The following is a 19,338-nucleotide window of genomic DNA, read 5'->3' on the forward strand; positions in this document are numbered from 1 at the left end:
CTCATGTTAATTACAAACAGCGGCTGCCGCGTGCTAGTTACAATCGCAACAAATAATTAACTCGTGAAACTCAACGTGCCGCCGTTCTCAAAATGGATGCAGCTGCCAACAGCGCCAGCCCCAGCCCCAATGTCAGCGTTGCTGTTGCCGTTGCCGCTGCTGGAGGCGCCACCGAAGACGAGACCAAAGCGAAGCTGCACAAACAAAACGCCAACATGGAGAATGATGATGACGACGATGAGCCGCAGGCGTTGCCATTCTGTTTTGTTCGGGTGAGTGCTAAATTTTATTATATCTTTTTCTTCTTCTTCTTCTTTGGGGCGGGCCTAGAAAGTTTGCATTAGCCCCCCTGTCCCTCCATTCAATGAAATTTTAGCTGCAACCATCCCTAAAACCTGGTTACAGTCGAACGCCGCCGACACACGGGCGACTTGCAACCAGCCGTGAAGCGTTGCAGCAACCTGTTCGTTGCGCCTTGACACCCCATAGACAACTAAGTATAATCTTCACTGAATATATCTATTACATGATAAGTTGACCCAGCACCAGGTGACCTTTGGTCATGCGTTTAGCTAGAAAAGTTTCCCACATTAAAAAGTAATATGAACTTGATTTAGTTCTCAGACGTCTGCCAACAGTGTTTTATTAAAGTGTACTAGAACAAATTACCCGGCTTTGTTCGGGTCGATTGAGTAATGTTGAAATTGCAAGTGGTATCGAAATCGAAATTGTTTATTTAATTTGTGTCCACTTCGGACATATACAAAGTCACTAAAAATTGTCACCAGAGGTCTTTGCGTTAGGTCTAAATTTTAAGAATTGCCTCTGGAAGATATGAACCAACGACTTTTCGCTTGCTAGTTCGACGCTCAGATACCCAGACTATCTCTTACGAATTATATCTGCCCTATTAATATAAAACTTAGATACAAAGCAATCAATTGACTCAAAGGATATATAAAGAATTTGGTTCTTCAAAAGATTTAAGCTGCTTTTATATATACATTCAGTTATGTCCAGGACGAAAACCAATCCAGCTCTTATTTTGAAATTATGGGTAAAAATACAAACTAACTTGAAATAAGAGTTTAGTTCTGATATCAAGAAATTTCGAATCTGGATGGATTGTGACAATTTCTGTACGTGAGTTGAGAACAAAATGATTTTTTCTTGAGTGTTTATATATGTATATGTATATACGTTCGGAACTTCTACAGCCCCATGACCCATTAGAATGGGCGTCAAGTGGAACTGCTTTTGGTTTTGGCACGCAACGCTGACTTTACAGAACCTCTGCACAAGGGACCCAAAAATGCCACCGAGTTGTGCGGGTTACTGGACTCACATATTCGGCTGTTTGTTACAAGTGTTCTACAAGTGTTAATTTCCAACTGTTCTGTGTGTTTTTATGTGTGTGTGTCTGTGTGCTTGTGCTGTAACCTTTTCGAGATTCGGGGTCGAGTGGTTCCGGCGCTGCTCGGTGCCTGCTCGGGCGCAAGCCGCACCTTTCCGAGACACGGCAATTGCCCGCTGCCATTATATACATATTACACTACGTACAATTACATTTCCCCCAACCTCCGCTGCCAAAAAAAAAAAAAAAACCAAAAGAAAAACTAGAAAGAACGGATTCCCTGGGCACGCCGAACATGGAATACCCTTGCAGATATATGGCTTATTACGATCGACTCAATATGGTTTTGCAGTTAGGTTTGGTGCAAAGTAAAACTCGTAATTGAACAACTAAGAAATTTTCTATTCAAAGATTCATTTTTCCCGTAGAGTTTTAATTGAAAATTTTCCGATTCTAATAATTTATTGTTTATATGAAACTCGTTAATGCAAAGTTTGGTCAAGATATCTTGACAAACGGAAAAGTTTTCCATGCAAAAACCTTTTTTTCGAACAATTCTTGCCATGAACTTTATGATATAGTATGATTTTGCTCAGAATTCACCTTTTATATAAAATGATTATCGAAAACTCGTAAATGTTGAGTTTGATCGAGATATTTTGTTAAACTGAAATGCTCTGAAATGTTTTTCATAGATATGCGATATAGCATTTCAAATTTGTTAAGATTTTGCTTGTCGTGAAACTCGTAAATGCCAAGTTCTAGATCAAACTTGAACAACAAAAATGGAGCAGATCATGATAAGATTTTGTTTTTATATCAAATGGATATCTTAATAAGAACCTAATTTTCGACTGATCGTTCCGATGGGAGCTATATAATAGAGTAGCCAACTCCTTCTATACGTTTCATATTTCGTAAGAATATTGTAATACCCTTTAAGAATGTGTAAAACAATTTGTTGTTGTTTTGGCTTTGTTTCGTCGTGTGATTCCGTGCTTGGTTCTCGGCGCACTCACGACCTGCCCCCGGCTGCTCTCAGAGACGGTGCCCCCATCCATGTTGGTGTGCCCCGACGCTGGCCTGGCCTGGCCTGGTATGGTATGGTCTGGCCTGGCCTGGTCTGGCCGGGAATGATTGGCCCTTTTGATTGCTTTCTTTGGTTCGTTTCGCCGACGACGTTCTTTGGCTCTTTGGCTGTCATAATTTGTTGGGAAAATTGTTTCGGTTCTGCAGTTTGATTTTCATTATTCCATTTGATGTGCCCCATCAAAAGGTTGCGTCAAATTGTGCGCCGGTTCAGCAAACGATCGGATGCCATATTTGCTAAGTGCATGCTGATTGGGCCGAGTTCGATAAAAGAAGAAAACTAATCAAACTATCAAGGCCAATTACCTGATCAGTTAGCTTAAGTTATCCCAACTTAAACCTGTAGATTTCAGTTGTAGATAGCTGCAGATATATTGTCCAACATATTCTTTTGTATAGAGTTGGCTTTCCTTGAACTCCCGTTTCCCATCCAGTGGGAGGATTTTCCGATTTCGCGTGCAGAACTTTCCTAAACCTCGGCAGTTAGTCAGGGCGAACTGCTTAAAATATATATGAAATAAGAATCGATGTAAAGTATAATTAGAGACATGGACTTCAGGATTTGATTTACTCAGATGAAGATAACTTTATTTTAACTTTAGCAGAAACCTAACTAAAAAACTCTATGAATACAAGCGAACTTCTTGAGGCTAGCCTTGTGGCAAAGACTTAATATGAAGCCCTGTTCCATAAAAGAATCGTCTTTTTGCTGTGCTTGCAAATGGCATTAGTCGCCGGTCGCCACTTTTTGTGCACTTTTTATTTGTGGCGGCAAATTCAAAGTAATCAACACACACACACACACACACATATAAATCAAACCCAATCAGCTCGAAGCGTGTCTTTTCACCCACCTATATAAAAGTAAGAATCAGAATAAAAACTTGATTTCTGTGATTTTGACGACGCCTCATTTGATGTTCCTGATCCTAATACAAAAACGATTTGCGGGCGAGACGAGCATCCAGTTTGTTATACCCATTCAAAATGTGTGAAAAGGGCATAATGTTTTTCTTCAAATGTATGTAACAGGCAAAGGGAGACAGTTCACGCCCTTTAAAGTATATTGATCACGATGACGAGGTGAATCGATCTAGGTTCTCTTCGTCTGTCTGTCTGCTGTACCTTTTCCATACTTTTCATACTATCGATAAATATCGATTTTGAGACAGTCTCTTGAGCGAAACTTGATTATCATAATAGCTAGATACCCCAAACTTGATTTGCAGGCTCTTGTATAGTGTATACAGTTTATGAATATCATAGTTTTTTGATACCTCTTCCCAATCTTTTATACGCCATATTTAAACCCTAACGTGAACTTGGCGCTTGGTTCAGGGTATCTCCTAGTCAGGCAGTCCCGACTAGAGGACTCTTACAATTTTTTTTTCGATGACTGTCGCCGCTAATGATGATTCCATAGCTCAATCTCGGCCGTCTTTTCACTTCGCATATGTCAAGCTGCGACTTTCGTTCGTGAATGCATTAAAAGACAATCGATCAATCGACTGGTGGAAGCCCACATTCTAAGCAGCCCTTGGCCATGCTGGACCACACCCTTAAATCTAAATATGTACATATATATGCTTATGTGTTCCCCAATTTGAATATATAAATATGCATACCTTGTGTATATATGATAATTATCCAAAAAAATGCGAAGCTGCTTTTGGGACTGTCTTTGCTTTTGTGTGCTTAGATTGTTTGTTGCCTCGTATCGTTGTTTGTCTGCTTGTTTGTTGGCTTGTTATACCCTGTAAAAAAAAAACAAATTGATTTAAAAAGTGTAAGTGCATGTATTAGATGGAGGAAGTTGATGTCGACCCTATAAAGCACATATGTTTGCTTAACCATGAAGCTGGAGATGCAAATGATATTTGTGGTTATAATTCATATAAATAATGTAAAATTTAATTAATTTGATCAAAAATTTAACAGGTTTCACGCATGTCGGCGGAAAATGGATGTAAAACTATCAAGTTGTATCGCATCAAATTGTAACTCAGTTATTTCCGCCCGCCGTAAAGGATTCTTTATATAATTCCTAAGGGTATTAGTTTAGTTTCTTTAACGAGGAATTAATACGATTTTGCAAAATCCACTATTGAGGGCGGGAAATGGGTGTAAAATGAATTCAAATGTAATGCATCAAGTTGTAATTTTTTTGCCACCCGCGCTAGTGGATTCTTGATATTATAATTAAGTTTCTTTAGCGAGGAAAACAATTTTATAAAATCCACTATTGAGGGCGGGAAACGGGTGTGAAATAAATACGAATGTAAAGACACTTTCTTTACTCGTGCCTAGCCGGGTTTGTTCTTTTATACTTTATTTAAAAGAGCATATTGGCTACAGAGTATCTGTTAGTCGACCAGTCGCGTCTAGCGCTTTTTCAGCTAGTTTGCTTGTTTGCTCGTCGCCGCTAGATAACATATAATTTGATTAGTTGCTGCGCAAATTGCTGCCCAAGTTGGGCGACTGCCCAGCAAACAAATCTTATATTTGTGCATATACTATTTTGGCTTATGGGCGTGGCACTGGCCATGTCTTGCAGACATTGTGTTGCACAGCGTTTAGCATAATTAAAATGCATTGCGAATGCTGCTAAATGTGTGAGACTTTTCACTTTCCCATCGCCAATGACTGCGTAAATTTTTTTTTTTTTTTTTTTTTTGTCAATTGTTCCCCGAGCTGGCGATGAGATTTCAAATCTCAGCTAATGGCCTGGGTAAATTTTTTGAAACGTACCTTTAGTACGGCTCGCTGACCAAGCTGACTTGTTGTTGTTACTAGCCAAACCACCTGGCTGGTTGGCCATCCTGCCCGGGGCTGCAGGGAAACTTGTGTGTGTTTGTCCATTTCCATTGCTCCTCGCGATTGCCTCGCGCTGCCTGGGTGAAAGTTATGCAGTTGACGATGTATTTCTCTAACTGGGTAGCAGCCAATTGGCTGCCAGCTTTTGCCCAGCTGCAGGTGGTCGTCACCTGTTTGTTGAAGCTGCGGCGACGGCTGAGGCTGAGGCTGGCGCATACAGGTGCGTAAATGCAAAGATCGATTAAATAATGAAATTAATTACAATTTTCTATAAAATACATGGTATGAAAGAAAGCGAAACAGGCTGAACGCCTGACAGATTAACAACAATTACGCGCCTATTGTGCAGTGTTGTAAAACGCATTCTTAGCCAAACAGCAGGCGACAAACTCAGCATTTGTTGAAAAGAAACAAACGAATTTTTCGCTGCTTACACTTTAATTTTTGGTAAGTTTTAAAAACCTCAAGTGCCCAGCTTGTAACAAGAAAAAAGAACTCGGCGAACAGCTGCAGTGTTGCAAAACACGTTCTAGTTGTCATCTTGTAAATAAAATATGCTTAAGCTTAAGCTTTTTCTTCTTACCTCATACTAAGTTGACATAGGCCGACACGAAATGTTTGCCATTCTGTCATATGCAGAGTATAAACGTCGCTTAGTTCTTAATTTCCTGCTTTTGTGCTATATAACTCAAGTCTTGTAGCTAAGCATCTAATTTAAAGCTTTACAAGCAAGCTTAACCAGGGTGGGACAGGAACAAAAAGTGCACCTGGTTTGAACCAGCTCTTTCTGCTCATCGGTTCAAACACGGCCTGCAGCCTTCAGTTAAGGGACTGTAGCTTTGCAAGGCATATTCGAGCTAGCATTTCTTCTTCGTATTTACATATTGCATATAAAGTTGGTTGGGTTAACTTAACTTTTTGCAAATCATAAAGCTTAGCCAGCACTTTTGTGATATGTACACCTCCTAAAAGCCACAATGTGGCTGGTTTTCGACCTAACTGTGTGTCTTAACACCCTATCTAATGCTCCACTTTGCTAACTTGGCCAACATTTTTCATGGTCACACTCTCTTGCGCCACAAAATGTGACATACATTGCCTCAAGCGAAGCGTGCGTAATGTATTTAGGGCCGAATTACTCGCATATCATGAGCTCAAATGAAAATACAATAAAAGAAATACTATAAGCCAAGCAATTGCAAAAAAAATGGCAAAGTGAGATAGAATGAGAGGAACTTTGATTCTAAAAGAATTCTTAATTCATTTGTATATACTTATATATGCTCGGCTCTATGTAAATTGTCTATTTGAAGGGATTATTACCGCACTCTCTATGCTCCGATGCGCACCCAAAGATCGTGAGAAAGTTGTAATTTTGTGTGTTTTCCGACAGGCATTAATAGAAAAACAGAAAAAAAAAGCAAAACATGAAAGATATACCTGGGCAAAAGTCACACGCAACTTTTTTGTTTTGTCGCCAGAGGCAATGAAGAAAAATATCTATGTATATATGTTATATATAAGAAAAAAGTCCAAAAAAAAAAAAAGAGAAATATGTATGCAAATGACTTTCATGTTAACTCGAAGATATCTCAAGCGACTCCATTTCTAGAGTGGGCCGCGTCTTGGAGCAACATTTTCCATTAACTATTGTACAATAACCGATTGGATCGCCCAGCGAAATGTTATGCAAATTTGACAACTTTTGAGGGAAATTGTTGCGTCCAGACTTTCGGCATTTTTGGACTTTAAATGCGTTGCGCAACACGCAACACCCAAAAAAGGTAGCCGCGGCGCAAAAAGAAAAGTGTGAACGAGGGGAAGAGGGCAAGTGAAAGAGAGAGAGAGAGAGAGAGAGAGAGAGAGAGAGATAGAGAGAGAGCGGGAGAGAGAGCGGGAGAAAGAGAGCAGAGACAGGGAAGTGCGACAGGTTAGCCTAGTTAGCTGGAGACACTGAGGAAACCAATTTGGCCCAACCTGTATATGATGGCGATCGTGAACCAGATTTGAGCTTCGAGATTCCGATTCCGCATCGCTGCCAAGTTGCATTCCCCAAAAAACTTCCCATTGAGTATGGTCCGGTCTGCGATTGGACTGGCGAGTGAGGTAGTCTTGTCAAGGAATTTCACTCTGGTTTTCTACGACCAATATCCAATATGCGTGTATGGGCTCAGCTCTGATGCTCTACAGTCGAGAAAGCAGTTGAAAACTGTGCGCAGTTTGTCAGATTATGCGTTATGTGGAAGTACAGACAACTGCATCTCTGTGTATGAGTTTGTGTGTGTGTGTATTTGTGACTAAAACTGGCCGAACAGGTGAAGTTGTCGTATGCCAAACTAAAGTGCGTGCAACAACAAAAACAACAGTTGATTTGCTATCATTGTTGTTGCTCTAGACCCGGTCTGAAAGTCTTATCCGTGTAAATGCAACAACAAAAACAACAACAACAAACCAGAAAAGCGTAAGTGAAACGAATTATGCGTGCAGTTCAGCGTGTGTGTGTGTGCGTCTCTTATGCTTATAACCTGCAGCCAAAGGCAATAATTGCAAGGATTGGCGGACAGCTTAGCTGAAACTCATAAGCTTAAAAAGTTGGTAACTCAGACTTGCACATGGAAAGCCTAAAAAGCAACGTTTCAGTTCTTGAGAATCGCATAGAAAGGCGACAATTAAAGTTGAAGATAACGAATGAAAAGGCGATAGAAAACAAATGGGGTAACAGATTGAGCGTGCGCGAGTCAGGCATAGGAAGGGGGAATGAGGAAGAGAGATAGAGAGAGAGGAAAAAACTCAACTGGCTTTAACTAAACTTACTATATTCTATTGTTCATTGTTCGTCAAAGACTCTAAAAGCAATTTATTCAAGAAGACAGTCGTATATTTTCTTAGATTAAAACGGATTTAAACTGGAAAGAGTGTTGACTTTCGTTTACTCTGTGAACAAAGTGAAAACGAGCATATTGGCTTTGTGCAATGCCCATTTATATGGATATATATTACGTCTATATATCTGCCCGTCTGGCTGTTTAGAGAATGAATAAAGTGTGGCCATGTAATGGTAATGTTTTAGAGTTAACAGCCCGCGAGTAAGGAAGACTCTTGTCTTGTCTGTTTTTAGACCGTGAGCAAAGTATTGCCCCGTTCGCATATCCCCGACTGTCACGCTCTTGCCCTTTTCTATTCGTATTTGTTATTTTCAATCACTGTTATGCAGTCGCCCTTAAACTTGATGATGCTATTGTGAGATCGACTCATTTGATATGCATACGCAGCTGCAAGCCCCCTACCATAACTGACCACATGCAAGCAGAATTTCATTACGAAACCCTAAATGGAATCCCGCAACCAATTCGAATGAATCTGATAAGCCCTGCCCTCTATCAAATTGGAATTCTAAGTAGTTTTCAGAATCCATTGAAATAGGGTAAAAAAGGGTATGTCGGTTTTGGTGCAATTGCATGAAACGGGCAGAAGGAGGCAAGCCCGTAAATTATATATATACTCCTGATCTGGACGATCTTGATCTAGCTTTATCCGTCTGTTCTTCTTTGTGAAGACGTCGATCTCCGCTTGACTTGAAATTTAAAATATATCTTCTTTCTTTTCTTCTTTCAATATCTTTTCTTATTTTGATGGAATCGATAAATATCGATTTTAGGACTTGGTTGTTTTAGGCATAACTCGAAGATTCTAGGAGCAATATACACAGAACCTTGTGTGTAGTTTCTCGTCTAGGCTTTAGAGATTGAAAATATATATCTTTTTGGATATTTGCACCCCATTCGACCCATTCAACTCGTTCTTAAAGGTAGGAACTGACGATTTAATGGATAAAAATAATGGTTTATGACATATTTCGAGAGTATTTTTGTATGTGAAAGGAAGCCAGAATCTTTGTAATGGCAGCTTGGCTTTGGTTCAGGGTATCTTCTAGTCGGACACTTCCGACTGGCGCTTTTTCACTTGCTTCTTTGGTCTTTACTAATAAGCTGGATTTTCAGTTTAGTTCCTTGAAAGCGTGCGACATGTTTTATTTGTGAGTCGCTTTTGTTATTGCTGTTGCTGCTGTTGAGCGGTATTTAATGCATTTTATGTGCTTGCCCCACTGCGGCAGTTATCGCTGGTGTTTGCCTATGGCCCTTTGTTGCTGCCGCCGCTGCTGTTGCTGCCGCTGCTGTTGCTTTACAATGCAACTGGAAAATGGACACAAAATGGCAGCATTTATGACTGGCCTCAAAGGTGTTGCCATAATTGTGTCGCTGGTGAATTCTTGTTTTGGTCGCCCAATAACTGCAATAAATTCATGAGCGATTGACTTCTTGTTCGACTTTAATTTGTTGACATTTTCCATTTTCTTATCGTTTCCGTTACATGCCTCAACCCTGTTGATGTTGTTGTTGTTGTTGTTGTTGTTGTTGTTGCTGCTGTTGTCGCACTTTGTGGCAGGTAATTTGGGTTATTGTTACGCATCGATTGCTTAACCCTATTACGTAAGTACATAGTTGCTACATGGGCTTACGACGATAAGGCCAGCCAAAAATTAAATGTGCCACTCTTATTTAGCCCGAACACAGCCTGCTGATAAAGCCCGATATGTCTGTGGTAATATTGAAAGAGATGTTTATTGTTACTATCAGTTCTAATCGGAAATCCTTTGTTATATTGAATACATGTTTTGCTGCCTGATTGAAGAGGCTACAAACACGACATACAGTGTGGCAGATAAGTATTGCCCTGTGCGCTTCTCGCTTTGCCCTACGCTATGAGAAATACATTCTTGAGTATTGTCCGTGTTGTCCGATCTTGGTGAAATTTGCAGAGCTTTAATACGGCACACAGAGGAGTGTATATATCAAAGCGCAAGGCTCAAGGCTAAGCCTTTAACAACTAGGTAGGAATCCAAAAAGAGATATATTTTTTATTTGTATAAAGTATACAGAACCTTCATACTAAAGTATAAAGAACCTTCATACTAAAGTATAAAGAACCTTTATACAAAGTTTGGTGTATTTACCTCGTCTAATCATGCAGTTATATTATTTATATTATATATATGTATATCTCATCGATATTTATTGATCTTATGAAAACGGAAGATATCGAACAAATAGATTAAAAACTCATTTTGCATTTGGTATAGAAGAATTTTTACCCTTTTTAGGCATTTTCATTGACTTTAGGGTATACAAATGTTGCCTCATTTAATTGCAAAGAGCCTAAACTATAGAAAATCTAGAAGTCAGCTAGTCTGGGGACAGCAATAAGAAATTTTAAAGTGTTCTTTTTTTTTCGAGCGTCAAAGATACATTCTTGGGCTTACCTTGGTCTTAATATTGACAGCAGCTGTGTGAAGTAAAGGCTCCTTCCCATTGGTTATTGGCTTAGGAACAGTGTATGCCACAGTTGGATATACCCAGCTATGCCCTTTTTACTTGTTTTAATCAGAGTGTTTTGTCGTGTTTTTGCGCCGCTTGAGATCATTTGATGGAGGCTCAGTTATTTGATCTCTTGTGGCCAAGAAATGTCAAGGCAAATGGCACAGCGTTGCCAGACTGATGGCAATGCCCTGCCAGCTATTTGATATGAAAATGTGCGGCCAAATGTTTACCACGGTTAAATATCTGTAAGCCAACAACAACAACAGCAACAATTCACGATGAAAATAACAAAAACTGGCAGCGGCATTTCCCATTGTTTGTAACGTTTCATTAGCTCAAAGCACCTGGGAAATTGTTGTTGTTGCTGCTGCTGTTGCTGCTGCTGCTGTTGTTGCCTGTTGCTGTGGCCATAAGTCAAAGTTGAGGGATTCATGGCAAGCCCGAAAATCGAAATACCTCATTAAAAGCCCAGCAGCTGGGCACAGCAAACCCTAAAGTTACGCAGTCACCAAAAAAATAAGAAAAAAAAAATCCATTCGCAGCCATTTCACATCTGCGGCTTAAAGACCTGCAATTGTTTAAAATTTAAATTTTTTTTGATTTTTTTTAATGTGCCAGCTAAAAGTTGGCCAAAACAAAGGCGTGCATTGGGCATTAGCCCAGTTAAGACAAAACTGCCAAGTGCTTAACTATAACAAGTAAGAGTGCAATCAGTCGGGAATGCACGACTGGAAGATACCGAAAACCAAGGGAAGGCAAAGCTGCCTTTACATATGTTCAAGACTCCGCATGCAAGAAAAATGCCCGGAAAATTTGGGGAAATGGGGGAGCTCTCCAAAAAGTAATTAAGTCGTAATTTGTATATGCTATATGAGAACCTATCTAACTTGTTATATATATCTAGCTAAAACGAACTCTCAAAATCGATTTTTATCGCCATCGATATCGATATTTATTGACACTCGGCTCGGCTCGTCGACCTGATCAGAACTTTCTGAACTCCGAGTTGCTTTCATCTGCCTGAGCCATAAATTTGCACATGCGAAATTCAACGTGGCAAAAGCTTGCAGCTTACCATATGTATAAAGATTTTGGCTCACGATATCATGTTGATTAACTTATTAAGTTTTTCGTTTCGTTTTGCTTGGCTTTTAAAGCCATTTAAAACAATTTTGAACAATTTTGTTTGGCTTTTGTCAACGCTGCTCTTTGAATCCAACATCATCATCATCATCATCATCTTGATCGTAATGGTAATGTAATTGTAATTGTAACTGCCGGCAAGTGCACATAAATTTCATGTTGAGCATGCCAAGACAACAATTAACAATTAAGCGGGCTATTGACATTATTTTTATGTTTTTTTTTTCTTTTTTTTGTTTTTTGTTTTCGTTGTCAGTTGAATTTTTCAGCTAGGCCAACTTGAAACGAGCCAAGGCTAAAACAACGCCACAAACTTTAGCAAACGATTATGAAAATCTCTGGCTTATTGTAGGTCACAGCAGCTCAGAGATTAAAATTAAGAAACGTTCGCTAAATGCTGTTCAATAAAATAAATTCTTAAATAAATAAATATCGGAAGTACTTTTAACTTACATCTAACGCTTTCAGAAATGTAGAAAATATTTAAGGATTTTTTTTCAAATGAGTGCGGCTGGATTAAGATTCAATGTCAGCTAGTTTTTAAGTATAAGATCTGTTTTTTTTTAATTGCTATAAAATACAGTTTTTAGATATAAAGTTTATCATCGAAAAAGAAGTCCTTGAATGCGCGGATAATCCAACCGCCTTCAAAAACAGTTTTCATAATTAGATGGTTTCAGAAAAAATACTGTTTAAATTCTATCGAGTAATTAAGTTGTACGGCAAGAAGTGGAATATGGTTTACGATTAAAAAGTAGCGCTGATTCGTAAAAACTTTTGGGTATAAGATTTTATATCAATGCAATTTGTGTTATGCATTCATTAAATACTGTAATTGGGAGCTATGATCTTAAATCAATTCTTAAACCATATTTTAATAAGAATAACACGTAAGATTTTTACTTAATGATTCACTCGTTTTGAAGCTTTCATTGCATGAATACAATTCGCCCTTCTACGCGATTCTCATAAATTCAAATAAGCCGAAAAGGTTTTAGCGCCTTGACTATAATCAATTTATAAGTAAAGGGTTTTTTTTGGTTACTCTTAAGTGTTCTATTGGCCATCTAATAAACTTAATAATGCATTATTTATTATGTATAGATATGCATGGAATAGATATTATATGGAAATGAGTTCCTATATCAAGCAAGTAAATTAAAGTGCTTGAATTGATAATTTGGCTTACATTGATTTCTATCAAAACAATACGTAATTATCAATATGCGGCGTCTTGGGGCCTTGACCCAGTCAGCTGGGCCAGCTAATCGTAGCATAGTTTTGGCCACATTTGCCCAACTCAAGTGTGTCAGTGGCAACGAGCCCAGTTAAGATATGAGGCACTTGTGTGTGTTTGTGTGTGTGTGTGTGTGTGTGTTGGTCTGAAAGCCGCATTAAGATTCTAGGCTAACTTTTTAGCTGTTTGGCCAGCAAACCAAACCGGTCCGAGGTACCGAGTATACCAACCTGGCAATTATCGAGAGCTGCGCTCTTAGCTGGCATTTGCTTTCCTTTTCCTTTTAACAATTAGCCGGGCCGGAACGGGGCGAAGGCAAATGATATGCGGCAAGCCAAAAGGAAGTTAATAATTTAGCCATGGCTAATAAGCGGTCAGCGTCGCGCGCTTCGCAGGAAATCCAATCAGCCGATGACAGTCAATCAACTCAGCGGCCAATTGGCAGCAACTGAAGCGGCAGCAGTTGCACATTAACTGAACTTGAAGCCGAATGCAAATGAGACAAACTAACGCTTAAGTGTCGCCATTCGTGCACTTCGAGGCGTTCACTCGACCGTGGCAAGCGGCAAGCAGCAAGCAGCAAGTGGCAAGTGGCAAAAGGGGCACGTTGTAGCTGGGGCAGCCGCATACGAGGTGTTGCATGCAATGGCTCAAAAAAATAAATGTATAAAAACATAAAGAAACTCATAGTTATATAATTTATCTATTAAACGCTGCGACCCGTTGACAATGACATTTTCTTTTTGACAACATTTTCGTAACAGTTGCTAAACGGTTCGGCCCGGGGCAGGGGAGCGGACGGTACGGGACGGGGCGGATTATTTACTGGTTGGTACTGGTGGTAACTGGAGGTCTATGTTTTTGACATTTGCCTCTTGTCAAGCGCGTTACAAGCCACATAATTATTATTATTTAAATTCAAGTTTCAGGCATGCAAATTGCAAAAGCACTCGAGGGACAGGGCATACAAACAACAACAAAAAGCGAACAACAATAACAACAGCAACAACAACAACAACAATAAATTGGTAAGACAAATTATATTGTGGACATGGATACGGGCAACAAAACAGGGTATCTGCCTTTGCTGTCCGGACGGTCGGACTGTCCGCCTTTCAGCTCCGCCCCGTAATCATGTGTCATATTTATTAGCCAAGTCAACGCACCTGAAGATTTCTGTGTGTGTGAGTGTGTGTGTGTGTGTAATTCCTCGCGCTGTGAAGCCGTTGAAGTCAACGGTGCGGCGGGTCGAGGTCATTCATCCAAAAGGTGTCTTTACCATACACACACATGCATATACGCATATTCTGTTAAATAAAGCTAGTTGAAGTTCCCGCTTTAAGGCGAACAATTGAGACCCCTAGTGCTAGATGTTTCCCCTTATTCAGACTGACAGGAAACCCTCATGATGTTTGCCACATGTTGGCAAATCGTAAAAGTGATTGCTTTATGGTAAGTTAGTAGAACTTAATGGTCTTGTGCCTTGCCTAATTAGCCGGTGTTACGCATCTCGCTTACAGTGGTGCGTTGATTTTACAGCAAAGCAACGCAGTCAGCATAACGTTCAAGGATATGCATCAAAACGGAATTGACAACTGAAGTGAGACAGAGATTTTATCACATTTTAAAGCACTTGTCTGTGCGACAATCTCTTCGTAGAAATGGAATCTCAAAGTGTTATTATTGAAGAACCTGGCACTACGTCTTCCGGGTCTATTGTGCAATAAGCTCAAAGTAAAGGAAATGTATTGAAATGTTATTTGTTTGGCATTTAAATTTAAGAACGTTTAAGGTTACCCAACCATGTCGTAGACTCTTTCGAGTATATTACTAAATACGTGTTTTTCTACTCGAATCTTTGTTTAGAATCTAGGAGGAATTGAGAAATGCGAAACTTGGTTTTAATTAATAATTAATATTAATACGCAAATAATTATTAAACCATGGCATTAAAAATATATATATATCTAAGAATTGTTATTATTTACTATTAAAAAAAAAATGAAGTAAATTAAACAAAACGATATTATGCAATAATAATTTTATATGGATATTTTATGTAAAATGAAAAATTAGATTTTGATATTTTGATTACTTTTAACATGAGTTTGCGTCAATGTGCAATGGCCGGAAAGACTGAGCTACTTTAGAAGCTTAAAAATGCCACAGCTTTGCATTGCAGGCAGCTCTAGCCGCAGCAGCAGCAGTAACAACAGCAGAAGCAGTAACAACAACGGCAACATTCATGGGAAATGGGATTGCAGTCAGAGGCAAACGGAAAACCATCAACAAATTTGATTGACAGTCAAAGCCGAGCGCAGCCCACCGCAAAGCGATGCAGCGACGCCAACAAATGATTTTGAGCTGAAAGCCAAATGAATCAACTTCAACTGTTTTGCCTGTGCTTTGGGAATCGTTTGAATCGCGGCCCTATAGCCGTGTTTACGACTAAATGAAATGAAACCGGAAGTCTGGCTGCCAATGCGGCGGGCACGTTCCCAAACGGAGCCGCTCTCAAGCCAGGCCAAGCCAAACCGAACCAAACCAAAACCAAAGCCAAAAGCAAACACAAAGGCAAACCAAAACCAAAACTAAAACCAAACCGAACCAAATCGCATCGCATCGAAGTTGAGCGCCAAGTTGCGGGTTCGTTCAACTTTGTGGCGTCTCTCTTGACCATTTAACAATTGAGTTGCCACTGTGAGTTGCCTGCTGCTGGTTGCCACACAATTGAATAACTGGAGGCTGCCACAAAAATATATATACATACATATATAAATAACTGATGCGAATTGTTTGGAACGCATCGTATGTATGTTTGGGGGCCACACCTTTTTTTTTGGCCAGATGTCGCATTGCGCTGGAGCTCACCTTTGCGGCCGTTGGATTGTGGGTGTGTTGACGGAATTTATGATAATGATGATGTTGTTGCCGATGTCGCTGTCGCTGTTGTTGTTGTTGTTGTTGTTGTTGATGATGCGGTGCGTCGCCTTTTGTGCCACAATAAAAACTAAAGATGGTCCCGCGATAACAATCTGTTTGTCTGTGCGCACTTGTAGGTACATAAAAACATACTCAACTCACATACAAACAATAACATTCCACACTAGGTACCATATCCGCCGTTTTTAAGGCACATTTTTAATCAATTTTCTTGAGTAAAATTGTGTTATTATTTATCCCATATTTATAGCCAGAAGTTCATTTATTTATACTTTGATGCTATCGCAATTTTGCTAAGTAACAGATAAAGTATATTAAATAAAGTTAAGAGCTATCAACAAATATTTTGGTAGCTTGTAAGTTAAGCCCTTATAAATAAAACTTTGCTCATATTACGAGGAAATTAGTTGCTCGTAGAATCAAGGGCACATATCTATCATATTAAAGACTATGAGAAGAAAATGTTCTTGATTTGTTTGCATTAATCGAAATAGAAATCTTTGACATGTTGAAACAATCGAAAAATATCGAATAAAAGGCACATTCCGATATGTTTGCATAAACAAATCTCCACTTAAATGAAATATTGTGAAATATTGCCAGAATCGATAAATATCGAATCAAAGGCACATAGCGAATATATTGATGGGAATGAGAAAAAGTTTTTGAAGATTTTGCATTACATGAAAAAATAAACTTTGAAATGTTGAGACAATCGATAAATATCAAGTCAAATGTACAAAAATTCACAGTAATATTAAAATTAAAAAACTCTGAAAAGTTTAGAAGATCGATAAACATTGAATCAAAGACAAGCGAAAATAAGTTCATGTTTGCATTATACAAATCCCCACTCAAATTGAAATAAAAAGCTTTGAAATAATGAAACAATCAATAAATATCGTTGCTTAGCATCGATAAATCTATTTAAAATACTCGACAACACGCAATAAAAATGGTTGATTGCCAACAAATTATCTTTAAAATGAGCTCATTGCTCATCTTTAAGATTTTCGTTTACTTGATGTTTGCCAAGTTTGTCGATTAAATTAAGTCGAAAAAATATAAAAACGTTGTCATTAAGAACATGCCAACGAATTTCACATGTATATGTTGTATTTTTTATTACAAAAAAATAAAAACAATACAAAAATAAACATTTGCTAAATTGTGTGAAATTGTTTTGAACGCAATTCTATTGTTTTGTCGCTGGAAAAACGTTTTGCGAGCTGAGTGTTAAAAAATTCATTAGTTCCACCAACCAAGACAATGAATAATTAAATATTTGAAGCCGAGCTGGAAAGCCAAAACAAATATGTCACTGGTTCGGTTCACGGTTCAAAAGAACTGCCTTTCGGTTCTAAATTCTTGAACTAAAGTAAATATAGTTAAGTTCGGCTGTTTTTTTTTTTTTGACAACTGGCTTGCAATAAGACTTGGGTTCGAACTGGTTCAGTTTCAAATCTGGTTTGATTTTAAATGAACATTTTGTAACCTGCCCCGATTGGAAAATACATAAATATTGTTTGCTTTTGTGGAGTTTGCTTTATTTAAGTGCGGAAAAAAAAACGATGCATATGTATATATATTTATATATGTGCATACAGGTGTTCACTATACTTGTTTATAGGTGCGATTACTGTATTTGGAATTATTTATAACTTGTGTGCATTTAGGAATCGCCCTGGGCCTGATCCAAGGATTCAAGCTTAATATTCGCCTTTTTGCCATTGGCGGTCTTGGTTTCCTCGTACTTCATGCGATAGGTTGCCTGCGGATCGTAGATTTTCTCCAAGCGCTGCCAATCCTCGGGGCGGTTATCGATCAGATGGCGTGTTACCTTCTCGGCGCCATATTTTTGCTTTTCGGTGCATTTGACGCAGTCCGTCGTCATGGCATCGGGCAGGATTTCTGTAAATTGTTGTTGTTGTTGTTGCATGTGTCAACCGTAAGGGATATGCAACAAGTGCATGTTGCGCTTACCCTTCAGCATTTTGGCATCAGCCGTGCAGGGTCCCACACTCTCCAGACACTTGATATAGTTGTTAAGCAGCCGCTCCTGGCTGAGAATCTCATCTATGTCCACATTATCGAATTTGCTGTCATAGACACCACCCGGCGCCTCTATCAGGGCCGCCGGCATCGCGGTGGTTGCCGGCGGATGGGCAGGGCAGAGTACCGCCAACAGCAGCGGCAAGAGCAGCAGCGGCAGCAGCTGACTAATATCGAAACGGAACATGGCCAAAACGTTGATGTGACTCGTGTGATACCGATTGCCATAGAAGCTGCAGCTTTTATAGCTGAGCTTGTGGTGTCTACTGAATGCAGGTCCAGTTGCGCATGATGTGCGTGCCTCTCGACAATTTCAGCGGCCCATGAGGCGGCCAAATTGCGCGCCAAATTAACTCAATTTAATTAAATTGTATTATGATTGCCAACGATTTGGAGCTGCAACTGCCACAGCAATAGCAGCGGCAGCGGCAGCGTCAGCAACTGCATGCGACGTGGCCAAAAGGAAGCCATGTCTCTTGGCCACTGGATGACAGCGTGTAAAGCATTTTAACTGTAAAAATTCCACAACTGGCATTCTGCGAGTTTGTCTGATTCTTGTGTGAATCTTGTGACTTGGCACTTCCGCCCGCCTGGCCATTGAACTTGGCAGCAACAGCAGCAACAGCAGCAGCAGCAAAGGATTGGTCTGGCCACACTTGAGGCACCTGCACTTGGCACAGATTTCTGATATCGTTTTGCAGCCACAAATGAGTTGACTGTTCTGTTCAGTTTTGGCTGCGGCTTTCATTTTGCTACTTCATTAGCATAAATACACACATTTCTATTCGTCCGAGTGTGTGTGCCAGTCTGCGCCAAGTTTGGGGCCAGCCGCAGCAGCTGATGGAACAAAAAGCCACCTGACCAGGTCACAGATTTTGCCCATTTAATGCTGCCAGCAGCTGCAGCTCTTTCTCTCTCCAGCTCCCACTCTCTCCCGCTCTCTCTTTCTCTCTCTCCCTCTCCCTAGTTCTCTGCGTGTCTTTCTCCGACTCTGTGTTTATCTCAGAATAGAACATGCAGCGCTCAGCTGACTCTTTGGACTATTCCCAATGGCTAAGACTGGCCAAGAATTGTTCTTGTCTGTAACTCGTGGATTGCGGACGTGTTTTAAGTGCCGCGCGAGTGTTTTTCTTTAAATTATATCTCTAAAGTCATTTGTGTATGTGTGAGTGTGGCTAAGACTGTAAACCTGTGAATCTTATAAAATGCATTCGCAATTTTTGTTGACCCACTTGTAATGCAACAATTCGTATGTATATAGTACAAGTGCTGAAGGTCAGCTCACAAATTCATTATGCTTTGGTTTTTCATTTATATTTTTGTTGGCA

General features: G+C 39.6%; 3 protein-coding genes across 3 annotated transcripts in view; 1 reads left to right on the forward strand and 2 right to left on the reverse strand.

Annotated features, from left to right (window-relative positions):
• The window catches only part of Rhp (rhophilin), a 38,373-nt gene that overhangs the window by 3,989 nt on the left and 15,046 nt on the right, over positions 1-19,338 (forward strand). The window contains exon 2 of the mRNA XM_064680810.1: positions 21-272. Within this exon, the coding sequence (XP_064536880.1) occupies positions 93-272 (180 nt within the window). The 5' untranslated portion in view covers positions 21-92. The remainder of the gene's footprint in view (positions 1-20; positions 273-19,338) is intronic.
• LOC135427347 (uncharacterized) overlaps positions 2,675-19,338 on the reverse strand; it is a 263,759-nt gene continuing 247,095 nt past the window's right edge. Inside the window, exons 5-6 of the mRNA XM_064680815.1 lie at positions 4,069-4,197; positions 2,675-2,940 (exon numbers count right to left, since the gene is read on the reverse strand). Coding sequence (XP_064536885.1) covers positions 4,191-4,197 — 7 coding nt within the window. The 3' untranslated portion in view covers positions 2,675-2,940; positions 4,069-4,190. The remainder of the gene's footprint in view (positions 2,941-4,068; positions 4,198-19,338) is intronic.
• On the reverse strand, positions 17,498-18,257 carry a10 (antennal protein 10). The gene is made up of 2 exons (XM_064680816.1): positions 17,942-18,257; positions 17,498-17,869 (listed from the first exon to the last, which is right to left on the reverse strand). Exons 1-2 carry the CDS (start codon positions 18,195-18,197, stop codon positions 17,631-17,633), a joined length of 495 nt encoding a protein of 164 aa, XP_064536886.1. The 5' UTR covers positions 18,198-18,257; the 3' UTR covers positions 17,498-17,630.

This window comes from Drosophila montana, unplaced genomic scaffold, assembly GCF_035044405.1.
Source record: "Drosophila montana isolate Dmon_TW-CO22-7 unplaced genomic scaffold, ASM3504440v1 contig_2178_1, whole genome shotgun sequence".
Classification (NCBI taxonomy): domain Eukaryota; kingdom Metazoa; phylum Arthropoda; class Insecta; order Diptera; family Drosophilidae; genus Drosophila; species Drosophila montana.